The sequence below is a fragment of the Ichthyophthirius multifiliis genome (assembly GCF_000220395.1).
Source record: "Ichthyophthirius multifiliis unplaced genomic scaffold scaff_1120509251391, whole genome shotgun sequence".
Taxonomy (NCBI): domain Eukaryota; phylum Ciliophora; class Oligohymenophorea; order Hymenostomatida; genus Ichthyophthirius; species Ichthyophthirius multifiliis.
The window spans coordinates 122853-137053 of NW_004085919.1; the positions used below are offsets into that span (position 1 = coordinate 122853).

The following is a 14201-nucleotide window of genomic DNA, read 5'->3' on the forward strand; positions in this document are numbered from 1 at the left end:
TATATTTTCACACAATAAAAAAATTTAATAAATATATATATATACATATATACATATATATATATTATAATTATATATATATATATATATATATTATTTTTAATTATTTTATATTTATATTGATATTTTTTAATTCATTAATATATTTATTTTTATAATTAAAATTAAGATTCAACTAAAGAATATTTATTTAAAATTATAATTTTGTTTTTATTAGAATCTTAATTAAATAAAATTTGTTTATTTTATTATTTTTTAATTTGTTTTGATTTGATTTCAACTATCTATATTATTTATTTACTGTAACACCTTATTATTCAAAATTAATATTAAGAATAATCATTTTAAACATTGAATTTATATTCAATAAATATAACCAATTTAAGAATAAGGAAAAGAAAAATTATTTAAAAACTAAAAAAAAAAAAATTCAATATATATAATCTTTTTTTTAATAAACAAAATAAATATTCGTATAAATTTTTTTTCCTAAAATTAAAAATTATTAATAGTGTCATATAAGTTAGTTTCGATTTTTTTTCTTTTATGCCTTTATTTTTAAATAAACTATTCTGTTTTAATATAGTTATTGTTTTAAATAAGTATTTATAAATTATATAAAATTTTATTATAATTTTCCTTATTTAAATAATATTATTTGCTTTAATTTATTTTTAATATTCGTAATATATTCTTAATATTAATAATTAAATTACTATTTTATATTTAATGCTTCATTTATTTAAAATTTTGAAGGATATATTCCTGATATTATTTAATTTTATTAAAATAATTTTTTCTTTAAGGTTTTATTATATATAGCTTTCATTAATTTTCTATTTTTTAAAATTTAAATATTTTTGCTTAAAATTCAAATAAGTATTAAGTTCTTTAAAATGATAAAGGTAAATATAATTTATTTATTTTTTAGAGAAAAAAAATGTTTATATTTGACATTAATAATCACAAATATTTCTTGAAAATCATAATATAACTGATATGATTAATTTTAAATTAATTTTTATATTCATAAAAACATAATTTTTTTTTTAAAAAAAAATATATATAAAATTTTTTCTATTTAATATATTATTTTATTAAATATATTAATTTTTTATAAAATAATTAATATATTAATTAATTTTCTATAGTAAACTTAAAATTATTAGTAATTAATTTTATATAAGTAAGATAGTATATAATTAAAGTATTATATAGTATATTATCCCATTATTTATTTAATAATTAAAGTAATAATAAATATTTATTTATTTAATAAAAAAATAAAAATTAAATACATTCCTAACAAAATAGAACTATTAATTTAACTAATAAATAAGAAAAAAATTGTAAATAAATCTTTTTTATAATTTATTTTTTTGCCAATATACAAGATTTCAATAAATATAAACCTTTTTTTTTTTAATTAATATTGTAAAGTCTTAAAAAAAAATTATATTTCAAATAATACAATAATTTTACTAAAAATATAATATATTATAAAAATATTTTTTAAAAATTAATCCAAAAAATTATAAATTAATGTAATTTTTTTATATAAATACTTTATATAAATAATGCGTATAATAATATTTATTTATTAAATAAAAAAGATCATTCAAAAATCAGGTTCTTATTCTAAATTAACATCATAATCTTCATTAACTTATACTTTTTTTTTCTTCTTCGAAATATTTTTCTTTTTTTTCATAACTTTATCTTCTTTTTATATATCTACCTATTAAGCATCTTATTAATATTCATTATAAACTTCTTAATCATCACCATCATCATTATTATTATTATTAATTTCTTAATTTTCTTTATTATTAGTTTTATCATTTTTATTCTAAATACTATTAATAGGATTTTATGGACAATCTTTCTATGTATGATGTACATTTCCGCAAATAAAGCAACTTCCTCCTTTAAAATATAAACCTTTTTAATTTTAATGGCAATCCCTGCTAATATGACCTTTTTTATTACAAACAAAGCAACTTGCGAATTTCAAAGTATCTCCTTTTCTTGGTTTTTTGCAATTTTTTAATATATGTTCATCCGATCCGCAATTATAACAGATACTTTTTTTTCTATATTTGATATAATTTAGGGACATTCAGAAACCTTATGTCCTATTTCTCTACAATTTAAACATTATAGATTCTATTATTATCTTGATTCTTTTCTTTATTTACTTTTTATTTCATTCTATTATTTGCGCTTTTTATCAAGTTTTTTTAGGTCCTTTTATATTCATCTTATTCTTTTTTTTTTAATCAAAAGTAGGATCTTTTAAATATTTTTAGGGATTTTCTAAAGCTATTTCTGTTTATTTTAATTCGTAAAATACACGTTTTCTTCTATTTCGGTTTTCAGGACCTTATAATTCTTAGATTTTTTCCTTTAATTTATTATTTTTTCTTTTAACTAGTCGTATGTTAAATAAAATTGCTTAAAAACCAATTACTATTATTAAGATAATTATTATTTTTAATTTTTTTATCTTTTGTAATATTTTATTCTTATATTGAATTTAATTCTTCTTAAATTTTGATTTCATCTTATGATATTTAAGGAGATTCTTCTTAGTGTTTTTATAATTTTTACTTTTTACTATTAATATGAGTTAATTTTTATTTTAATTTTAGGCTCATTTTTTATATTTTAATTTGGGTTTATTTTTATATTTTTATTATTTTTAGTTTAATTCTTTTTTTAAAATAAATATAAAAATAAAAGATTTTAATTTTGAAAAAAAATTTTTTAAAGTTAAATAAAATAATATATTATAAAATATATAATATATATATATATATAAATATATATTATGCTTTTAATATAATATATTTTTTTAAAATTTCTATTTTAAAATTTTATCTATTTTTAATATCGACTATTCTTTTTTACATTTTTTTTAATTTTATTTATAATTTATTTAACAATAAAATAAAAAATCTAATATTAATATATACATACATAATCATTTTAATTTTTTTAAAAAAAAATATTTTTATTTTATTATTTTTTTTTAATCAAAATAGAAACAAAAAAATTATATAACTAATGTTTAAAGGTTTTTTTATATTTTATTTTAATTTTATTATATAAATTATAATAAATCTAAATATAAGCCTAGATGAAATATTATAAATTTATACATATTATTATATATTTTTAATTAAATTTAAAATTATGTTTATTCAAAATAATTATATTAGTCTTAATCCTTTTAAATTATTATATTATTTAATTATAATTAATTATCAATATATATAAATATTTTTGCTTTTATATATTAAATACTTTATTCTATTATTAAATTTAATAAAAAAAATTATAAATTAATGAATTATATATATAAATCAATATAATTTATACATATTATTTTATATTTAAATAAATTTAAAATATTTTAACTATTTAACAATTAATATTATTTCTATATATTTATAAGTTTAAAATTTACTTAAGATACTTTTTTACTATAAAATTATTTAAAAAAAATAATAATAATAACATAATATTAAATGCTTTTATTAAATTTTAAAAATTTTAATAATTGACAGTATAGTAACAAAATTAAATTCAAATATTTTTATTTATATTTAAAAAAAATATTAAAATCGCAAAAAACTATTTTTATTATTATATAAAATATTTGTTTAAATAATATTAAAAAAATAAAATATATTGTAGCTTAAAATAACTATTTTTATAAATATATAAGATAAATTTTTAATTTAAATAAATAAAAAATTATAACTATTTTATAATTATATAATTATAATAATATATTTGATATTATTTTATGTTAATATATTGTTAAATTTTTAGTATGATATTTTAAAAGTAATGTCTCAAAAAAAAAAATTAATTATATATTTATATAATTATACTAATTTAATTATTTTTAATAATATATTCTAAGTTAATATTATTTTTTATTATATATATATATATATTTACAAAAATACGTATATTTTAATTTTTTTTTAAAAAATAAAAAAAAAATTTAAAAACATATTATAACCCGCCTTTAATTAAAAACAAAAAATATACAATTTTTTTTAATAATAAAAAATAATTATTAAGTATTATATAATAATAATATTAAACTTAAAAATAAAAATAATATAAGAAAAACAAAATGATAGACTATTTTATGTTTCCATTCGCATTCAGTGATTTAAAAGAATAAGCATCCGACAACAGATATAGAGTATAAAATATATATATATATATAAAGATAAAACAAAAAGATCTAAAATCCAAATACCGTAAAAAATCATGATGAAAAAACAATAAAAAGAATTTTAACTGAACTTGATCGCGCAATATATGATGATATTAATATAATAAAAGATAACGAAAGATTCGATTACTTATATTGGTCTATAAGGTAAATATATATAATATAATTTATTAATAATTCGTGTAATTAAATTTTTGAATCAAAATAAATATAAAATAGATTATAATTATAATTACTATTTCTTTATATTAAATATTTTATTTATGAATATTAAAAAATTTAAAATAAACAAATAAATATTATAAATATATATGAATATATATATATATTTATAAATATTATTATATATATATAATACATATACATATATAAATTTCATATTTTATTTTAAAGTATTATGGAAGATAATAAAGACAAACTAAATATCGAAATAATTACTAAAATTGGTGATATAATTTGTACTCATTTCGAGAGAATCATAACTCAAATAATTGATTAATAAAATATTGACGAAGATATAAAAAGTGATGTTCGAGATACCTTTAAAATGTTTGCCTTTTTATCTTTTTATTACCTTAATGCTAGTTGTTAAAAAAAAAACTAAAAAAAGTAATTATTATGTACCACAGCCCCTTAAAATAAACAAAAAAATCAACCAACGTGTGAAAATAGTGAAAAAATATAAGAAAAGTAGGCTATTTTATTAAAATTATTAGGTGAATCGTTAGAAATTGATTTAAAAAAGCTTTGGCGAGGTAAATAGCCTGATTCTTAATTATTAAAATATTATTATGAAGTATCATTAAAAATGTTAGAAAGCAAATAATTATTAAAAACCTAAAATGCAAAAGAAACTATTTTTAATATTTTAAAAAAAGTAATTTTCTTAAATACAGACTCTTTGACTTCTATTTAATTTAAATTAATAAATCTTATATATGAAGAAGAAAATATAGTATAATACATTTGTGATTTTTTAATATATACACATGATATATAAGAAGAAAATACAAATTTCTCTTAATTATGTATAGATACATTAATAAAATTAGTTAATTATGCAAATTAAACTAATGTAAATACAGAATCCTAAGCAGTAAGAAATGTAAAGGAATTCCTCTTAAAAATGTCAGAAAAAATCCCCAAAATTTTCTACAATAATTTATCGTGTTTTATCCAACTTTTTGATAATGAAGCATATCATTTGAGAAATGCAGTCATGGAAATAATAGGAAATATAATAAAAGGAGTGCTCTCAAAAGATAACGAAGAAGAAGAGCAAGAAGAAAATCATAAAAAGGCAAGAGAAAAATTAATTGAAACATTACTTTCGAGAGTTTACGATAAACATGCCTTTTCCAGATCATGTTTATTGAGTATTTTAAGTGACTTATGTCAAGAAAATGTAGTACCAAAGAAATTTTTGAAACAATTTCTATTGTGTGCTTGTGATAGGATCAAAGATAGCTCAGCAAACGTAAGAAAAAGGGCAATTTCATTATTAATAAAAGTAGTTTAGTTTCATTTCGGTATTTATGCTCATAGTTAATAGCATGAAACATTTCTTACAAAAAAAGAAATTTAATAATAATTAGATTTTAGTGAACATGAAAAAAATGAACTACTTTAAGAATTTAAATAAACAGAAGAAAATATATTAAATATGTATAAATATATATAAATTATATATATAAATTTTATATATAATCATAGAGAAAATAAAGATAATTTTGATGAATTAAATGCTGATTTAAATTAAATAAAAAGAAAATTAGAAAATGTAAAAAACTTATAATTAACATTAAATGAATATTATGATTTTATTAATTAAATTGACTTGATAATGCCTAATTTAATATAACTTCTCGGTTCTAAATAATACTATGATGTAATCGAAAGTATTCGTGTTTTAATATATTTACATTAATTAAATATCGAAAGTGCAAAAGAAGGCGTTATGAAAATGCTTGTTTTAATATGGAATAAAGAAAAACATATAAAAGACGAATTAATGAAGGCTTATTGGAACCTATATATGGACGAATCTTAATATAAACCAGAAGGAGTAGCCATAAATCTAATAAAATTATTCCAAAAAGCTTCTTTAAATGAGCTTACTTCTTTAGAAGAATTAATAATTTAAATTTAAAAAGACGAAAACGAAAACGAGGAAAAAAACCTTAAAAATAATCAGTTTTATATCTCTTAAAAAACTCTCGAAAAAATATGGGAAATATTTCTCTAATCTTAAAATACACTAAATAATAATAATAATTAATAAATTTAAATTGAAAAAAACGAAATTTCAAGAGCTTCAATTCGTATATTGAGAATATCATCTTCTATTTAGAATAAAAAAAAAAAAAAATACGAAATATTTGCCATAAACAAAGTTCAATCTTTACAAGAAATTACCAAAAAAGCTCTCTAGAATCCCCCTTTATAAATAGACTGGATAATCCTTAAGGAGATCCTGACTTTATTGGAGCTATAAGCTTTTAAAAACGAAAATATTATCAAAAATATGACATATTTACTCGAAAAAAATCAAGGAACATCCCAAAATGAATGGTATTGTGCCTCCGAGTAATTAATAAACACCATTTTTAAATAAGAAATCAACCCGGAATAGACCATGAGAAATTTTATCGTAAAACTAACCCAAAATCTTGAAAACGAATCACTTTTAGAAACATAAAATGATACCAAAGAACTTATTTTTGAACGAAAATTAGCCCATTTATTATTTGTTGTGGGCCATTGCGCCCTTAAACTTCTCATATACGTCGATGACATCGAAAACGCACTCAAAAAGAAGCGTTTAGAAAAAGAAAAGAAAGAAGAAGAGAATAAAAACGATCAAAACAACAACCAAAACCAAGAAGAATAGCACTTAGACAAAATCTGTGGAGGTCTAGAGGCCGAATACGAGAAAAAAGTAGACATTTTACACTAAATATGTGAAGAAAATATCATAAGAGGTCAAAATTTGCTCGCAAATTACCGTCCTTGGATTGAAAAAATCGTCTAAGATATCTTATTAGATGAATTTTCAGCTGAAAGAAACAAAGAACTGGACCGAGTGGCAGTTTTGGCCTTTTCTAAATTTATGTGTGTATCAAAAAAATACTGCGAGTAGAACTTAATGAAGCTTTTCCAACTTTTAGAAAGCCCAAAAACAGATCATATTCTAAAAATAAACATTATAATATCTCTAGGGGATCTCTTACATAAATACCCGAATCTAGTAGAGCCTTTTAACCAGAAAATATTCGCCAAACTACACGATTAAGATTTATAAGTAAGAAAAACAACTATGATGGTGCTTACTCATTTAATTTTAAATGACATGATGAAAATAAAAGGGGAAATATGCGAAGTTGCTTTATTATTAGAAGACCCAGAACCGCAAATTTAGAATATAGTGAAGCTTTTTTTACATGAATTACATAAAAAAGACAGCAAAATTATCTATAACTTACTGCCGGAGGCTATTGGGAGGATGAGTAGGTGTGAAAAAACCGAATTAGGGGCGATTATAAAAGAAGACACGTTTATTAATTTTGCCAAAAACATCATGTAATATTTAGAAAAAGAGAAATTTTCGGAATCTCTAGTTGAAAAATTATGCCTGAGATTTATTAATTCTAATAATGAAAGGGAATGGATTAATTGCTCTTTTTGTTTAAGTTAACTCTCTTATAATGAAAAGGGAATTAGGAAATTACTTGAGTTTTATGAAAGTTATAGGGAAAAATTAACCAATAATACTATTATGGAAAATTTCTAGGGAGTACTGAGTAAGCTTAAGAGAATGTAAAAATAAGAACTTAAAAGCCTTATAGAAGAGTTTGAGAGTAAAATATTAAGTTTTTAAAAGGAAAATTTCGAGAATTCGAATAGTCATACATTATTAGGAGGATTAAAAAAAAAAGAAATTAAAAAAAAACCAATAAATAAAATTTAATAATAAGGTAATTAATAATAATTATAGAGTAAAAGGAAAATTAATAAATAAAAGAAAAAAAATAATTCCGATTTTGAAGATGGGAATGAAGTAGTTATTAAAGAAAATAATATAGAAAAATATAATGATGTGGGTTAGGGAAGGAATTTAAGGAAAAAAATTCCAAATAAAATGATTATTGAAGATGACGAGGAAGATTTTGAAGATCCAATTGATGAAGAAGAAGAAGAAGATGATGAATATTGAATTTTTATTTTAAAAAAAAAAAATAAAAAAAAAATATATATATTATTTACGAAATTTTTTTTTTTTTTTATATTATTATATCTTTTAAAATATATAATATAAATACAAAAATATTAATATAAATTGATTTTATTTTTATTTTTTTTGTATAAAAAAAAATAAAAATAAAAAGACTCAAATTTTTATTTTTTATTAATACAATAAAATTAAATAAAATACCTTTTTTTAATATATTTTTATATATGTAAAATAATTATTTTTTAAAAAAATTTACTTTATAAACAATAAAAATAACTATAAAAACATTATAAATTTCATTTCCTTTACAAAATATAATCCAAATTAAATCCAAAAAAATACTAAAACCAATAAAACTACTTGCATAAATAAATTTCTAATAATTAAAATTAATGTTTTAACTCAAAATAAATAGACTATAAGTCAACTTTTAAATATATAAATAATTATATATATATAAATATATATAATATAACACATCTAAAAATCCATATTTAAATAAACAAATAAACAAAGCCAATCCCAATAAAATATATGTAAAATATTCATTAAAAACTAAAAAAGAAGATGCATGATCTTCCTCTTTTTTATATAAAATTTATTACATCTAATATTAACTTTATGAATCTTTCTATAACGAAACATTTTTCATTTCATTAAAATTTCTTTAAAAAGGAAATAGAATCTACTATTTAATTTATTAAAAATCTTATTTTTTCTCCTCTTCTTATTATAAAATAGGTTCAAAATAATCATTTTATCTCAAAATATTTTCAAATAAAAGTACTTTTGAATGCACCCATTATACAGTAAGATTAATTTACTTATTAATATCGCCTAAAGCTCCTCCTTAGTCTTCTAAAATATACCATTCACTAACTTTATTTTAATGGCTGAATTATTTCAACTTTAAGGTAACAATTCCTTCAACAAACTAATTCGTAACATTATATAAATACACAGAAACTATATGATTTTAATTATTATCATAATTAATATTTCTATTTTTTTTTTAAAAAAAAATAAATGAATATTAAATATATTATTATATTTCTTTTTTTTGTTTATTTTATAAAAAAAAAAAAAACAAAGAAACATTGAGAATTATTAATTAAATATTGGATTATCACTATTTATACATATTTAAGATTTCATTATAGTATTTAAATATTCTATTTGTACTTAATAACTTCCCAAATTTAATCCTTTTGCTTATTCTACATATATAATAAGCTAACTTTTTTTATTTATAAAGCCTCTTTATATATATATATCTTCTTCGTTTCTTGCTTCTTACAATTGGTCTAATAATTAATTTAATTTCCGTTTTATTTCGTTTATTTCTTAATCACAATTTTATATTTTTTAACTTAAAATATTATCGGCTTATATTAATGCCTATAAAAATTCTATTGGTGTAAAACTATTTTAGTCATTTAATTAATCTAATAATTATTAAAGTATTTCTTAATCAAATTTTTTATTTTACTTTTTATTTTATTTTTATTTTTTTTAAAAAATAGTATTTACATTATCTAAAACTATTAAAAGATCATTTTTTGTTATTTTTTAATGTTCATTTATTCCAAAAAAAATAAAATATTTCATAAATTCATCCAAATTTTAATGCATATACTCATTTTTATATATTTATTTGTTTTATGATTATTAATTATAATAATCTTATTGTATATTATTGTAATTATTTTAATTTTATTATTATATATAATTGTTTGTATTATTATACATTTTTATTGTTTTTTCTTTTGATTTAAAAATTAAATAAAATAAAATATTGTTTTATGTTTTTATTAAATGATATAATATTTTTTTATATTTGTTTTAACAAAAAAAAATGTATTAGTTATTTCATTATTGAAAGAAAATTCATAATATTTAAAAATTTCTATAATTTAAAAAAAAAAAAAAACTAATAAAATTTTAATTTAATATGATATATTTTTTATTATATTTAAATTATAAGTATAAAATATTAAAATTAATAAATTTAATTTATATATATTTACATACATTAATAACTAAATTATATAAAAATTATTTTTAATATCCTATTCTAAACCAATTATTAAGTTTTACTATTGTCTAATTATAAAAATGTTTATATATAAAAAATCTTTTAGATTTTATATAAATAACATATTAAAAATTATATATATAAACAAATAATTTTATATATATAAATAATATATATATATATATATATATTTATAAATATAATATATATATAATAATAATAATATAAATAATTTACATATATTATTTATAAATAAATATGGAAGACACTCAAGAAAATAATAGTGATCTATATTCGTAAAAAATATAAAAATAAAATAAATATATAAAAAAAGCGATTTTTCTGATGAAGAGTAACGCCATAAAGACTTAAAAACCCGATATAAGTATTAAAGACAGTAAAAAATTCCTCCTTAAATAACACAACTAATTGGAGATGCAAATTACAAATATTATTTTCAAGATAAGGCCACTGAAGCAATATAAATAGCAAAAGATATAATTCGCCAATATCCATCTTTTTCTGATCCTTATGAATTATTAGGAAATATATTCGAAGACTATAAAATGATAAAAGAAGCTGCTGAATATTAATTTTTAGCAGCTTATTAGAGTAATTCTTCAGCTAAAAAATGGGAATAAATAGGTTATTTATATAAAGAAGCAAAATGCTTTGATAGTGCGGGTTATTGTTTTGGTAGAGCATTAAAAAGTGAAGGATAAAACTCTTAATTATGGTTTGAAAGAGGAAAATGTTACTAATAAATAGGAGAATTAAAAAAGGCGATTCATTGTTATGAAAAAGTTATGTTTATGAATGAAAATAATATAGAAGCTGTAAAAAATTGTGCAAAAGTAATTATATATATATATATATATATAAAAAAATATATATATTTATTTTTGAATATATTTAATTTTTTATATATATATATATATATCCATAGCTTTATCTAAAACTTGACAATCATGAAGAAAGTATTAAAATACTTAAAAAATATACTAAAAACAATACAGAAAACAAAGATTTTAATTTAATTCATATGATATGTTAAATATATAATATGGTAAAAAAAAACATATATATTAATTATATAAAAATTAATAGAAATAATAATTTGAGAATTTAGTTGATTTTTTAAATGAAATATTATAAATAACTAAATAAGAACTTTTTGAGAATTAAATATAAAAAATAATACAATTACCTTTATCAATATAAATATTTTACGCTATATCTTTACATAGAACCTCCTAAACATAAAAAAGTGACTTAATATTCCAAAACACTATTGAAAAGAGATAATTTTCTTTATTACAGGATGAAGACTAAGAATATATAAAATTAATGCAAGAATTATCCGAAATGTACACAGAAGCCTAAGATTAATAAAAATCATTAAAAATATACGAAACTTTGACATAACTAAACATTTAAGATAGTCATAAAAGGCAAGAAATATATGAAAAATATGGCATTTTATTATTAAATTTAAACTACACACCCTAAAACATACTCAAAGTTGAGAATATTATTAAAGAATATCCCTAAATAATTGATTTAAGGATGATTTTATCATAAAAATATCAATAGGAAGGCCGAAATGTTGAATCCTTGAATATTTTAAGTCAAAATGAAGATGCGGAGTATATTTTTATTGACGAAGAATTAAATTCATAAGAAAAGGAAAATTTCCGCTTAAAAAAAAACGATAATATTGAACAATTTTTTCAAAAAGACTTCTTTTAACAAACTGAAAATAAAATAAATTAACTCCTCTAAAAATATGACGTCAAAAAATTATTCCTGGAATATAAAAAAGGTTAACTAATCCTCCAAAACAGTCAAAATCTAAATTTATTTAAATTATAAAGACAAATATAAGTAATTAAAAAAGCACTAAACCTTGAAAAAGAGTATAATATACTCAAAAAATAAGTAATGAATAAATTCCTTATCGAAAGTTAGAAAAAAGGCTTTAAAAAACGACTTAAAATACCCGAAAATAGCCTTTAAAATTAATTCGATAATATATAATAGTCCCTTTTAATCAAAAAGAAGATGTATTAAGACGACTAAGAAATTTTGATGAAAAAAAAGAAGAAAAAATCAATCTAATTGACACTAGATTATCTCAAAAACATCCAATAATTAAGCTCGTTAGTCGGAAAGGAATAATTTTTGGATTATATCGTTAAAATATTATAGATTTTATTAAAGAATAATTTATATTTTAAAATTTTTAATATAACAATTCTGACTAGTAAATTACCTTTTTTAAAAGAAAATTAATATACAAGCTTTTAAGAAATTATTTATTAATACGGATTATTATCTTCTTTAAAATTAAAAGTTAGAAAAAAAAAAAAAAAAAATATAATATTAAATATATAATAATTAATATTTTTATATATAGAATTTCTATAAAGCATTTTATTATATTAAATTATTAGTAAATAAATACTCTAATAAACTTTATTTATAAGTAATATTATCATTAATTTTAAATAAAATTGAGAATTAAAGTATCTATAAGACTTTTTTAACAAGATTGGTTAGAAAATCTAAAAAATTTCATAATTTATTACCTATAGTAGCTTGCGGATTTTTAGAAACTGCAAACTTTAGATTGGCTATATAAGTATTTGAATAAATATAAAGTGAAGATTAATTTAATTCTTTAGCTAATTTATCATTAGCAGCTTGTTACGTATAATTGGCAACAGCCAGAACAGTCTTTAATAAAGAAGAATAAACCCGACACGCAGTACATTATATGAATTTATATAGTTAAAGTAGAGGAAATATTGAAAAAATGGAAGTTTTTTATAATTTAGGTAGGTTTTACATACATTTAAGTATGAATTACGAGGCTATAAAAAATTTAGAAAAATCAATATATTATTTTGAAGAAAGAAAACAGAAAAATTTTTATTTATAAAATATAAATTAAGAATAAAAAGATTTTAAGATTTATAAATAAGCAGTTTTTAATTTGATTTTAATATAAAAAAAACTTGGAAATTTTTAATTAGCATAAAATATATGTTAAACATATTCATATTTAGAATGAAATTATATATATATATATATATATATATATATATTATATTTATATTTAAATAACAATTTTATTATTTAATTATATTTTTTTTATTTTATATATATAATAAAATCTATATTATAATTTATTAATTTTTATTATTTTAAATTTAAATAATAAAATTTATATTAGAAATTTAATATTAAGATAATAATAAATATAAGTATTTATTTATATATTTATATATCTATATATATTTTTTTTATTTTCAATCTTAACCTATAATATAATCTTAAAATTATATTTTAATATTTTTATAATCATCTTTTTTTTATAAAAATAAATATTTATAAATAATTATGTATATTTTTGAATAAAATTATATTTATTATATATTATATTATAAATAATATTTTGATTGTTTTGTTGATTATAATTTTTTTAATTGTATTACAATATTTATTTAAAATAACTATATTCAATTAGAAATAATTATATTTAATATTTATATACATATATATATATATTTTAATTTTTACTTTAAAAAGGTTCATTATTTTCAACTGCTTCAATATCAATTTAAGAAAAATTTTATATATTAAAAATTTCAAAAATTCTATCTAATTTGAACTATACT

At 17.0% G+C, this 14201-nt stretch overlaps 2 protein-coding genes across 2 annotated transcripts, besides 28 other annotated features; both read left to right on the forward strand. All coding sequences in view use genetic code 6, as the record gives it.

Annotated features, from left to right (window-relative positions):
* The first annotated feature begins 31 nt into the window (after nucleotides 1-31).
* Nucleotides 32-94: a microsatellite.
* Nucleotides 54-128: a microsatellite.
* A 536-nt stretch (nucleotides 129-664) lies between these two features.
* Nucleotides 665-702: a microsatellite.
* Nucleotides 665-708: a microsatellite.
* A 364-nt stretch (nucleotides 709-1072) lies between these two features.
* Nucleotides 1073-1130: a microsatellite.
* Nucleotides 1131-1230: 100 nt separating this feature from the next.
* Nucleotides 1231-1297: a microsatellite.
* Nucleotides 1298-1552: 255 nt separating this feature from the next.
* Nucleotides 1553-1577: a microsatellite.
* Nucleotides 1578-2779: 1202 nt separating this feature from the next.
* Nucleotides 2780-2829: a microsatellite.
* Nucleotides 2781-2828: a microsatellite.
* Nucleotides 2782-2828: a microsatellite.
* Nucleotides 2784-2832: a microsatellite.
* Nucleotides 2785-2829: a microsatellite.
* Nucleotides 2833-3269: 437 nt separating the features above from the next.
* Nucleotides 3270-3319: a microsatellite.
* A 554-nt stretch (nucleotides 3320-3873) lies between these two features.
* Nucleotides 3874-3943: a microsatellite.
* Nucleotides 3874-3956: a microsatellite.
* A 595-nt stretch (nucleotides 3957-4551) lies between these two features.
* Nucleotides 4552-4626: a microsatellite.
* Nucleotides 4627-5905: 1279 nt separating this feature from the next.
* Nucleotides 5906-5946: a microsatellite.
* Nucleotides 5927-5962: a microsatellite.
* Nucleotides 5963-5973: 11 nt separating this feature from the next.
* Nucleotides 5974-8468, forward strand: IMG5_193940 (hypothetical protein; the record flags this gene model as incomplete). Its single annotated transcript, XM_004024997.1, has 1 exon — nucleotides 5974-8468. Exon 1 carries the CDS (start codon nucleotides 6099-6101, stop codon nucleotides 8466-8468), a length of 2370 nt encoding a protein of 789 aa, XP_004025046.1. The 5' UTR covers nucleotides 5974-6098.
* Nucleotides 8469-8920: 452 nt separating this feature from the next.
* Nucleotides 8921-8961: a microsatellite.
* A 1002-nt stretch (nucleotides 8962-9963) lies between these two features.
* Nucleotides 9964-10000: a microsatellite.
* Nucleotides 10001-10676: 676 nt separating this feature from the next.
* Nucleotides 10677-10734: a microsatellite.
* Nucleotides 10677-10780: a microsatellite.
* Nucleotides 10680-10748: a microsatellite.
* Nucleotides 10780-12684, forward strand: IMG5_193950 (hypothetical protein; the record flags this gene model as incomplete). The annotated part of the gene is made up of 3 exons (XM_004024998.1): nucleotides 10780-10817; nucleotides 10856-11375; nucleotides 11468-12684. 3 exons carry the CDS (start codon nucleotides 10780-10782, stop codon nucleotides 11939-11941), a joined length of 1032 nt encoding a protein of 343 aa, XP_004025047.1. The 3' UTR covers nucleotides 11942-12684.
* Nucleotides 11381-11461: a microsatellite.
* Nucleotides 11408-11453: a microsatellite.
* A 913-nt stretch (nucleotides 12685-13597) lies between the features above and the next one.
* Nucleotides 13598-13639: a microsatellite.
* Nucleotides 13626-13741: a microsatellite.
* Nucleotides 13653-13765: a microsatellite.
* Nucleotides 13766-14201: the final 436 nt, after the last annotated feature.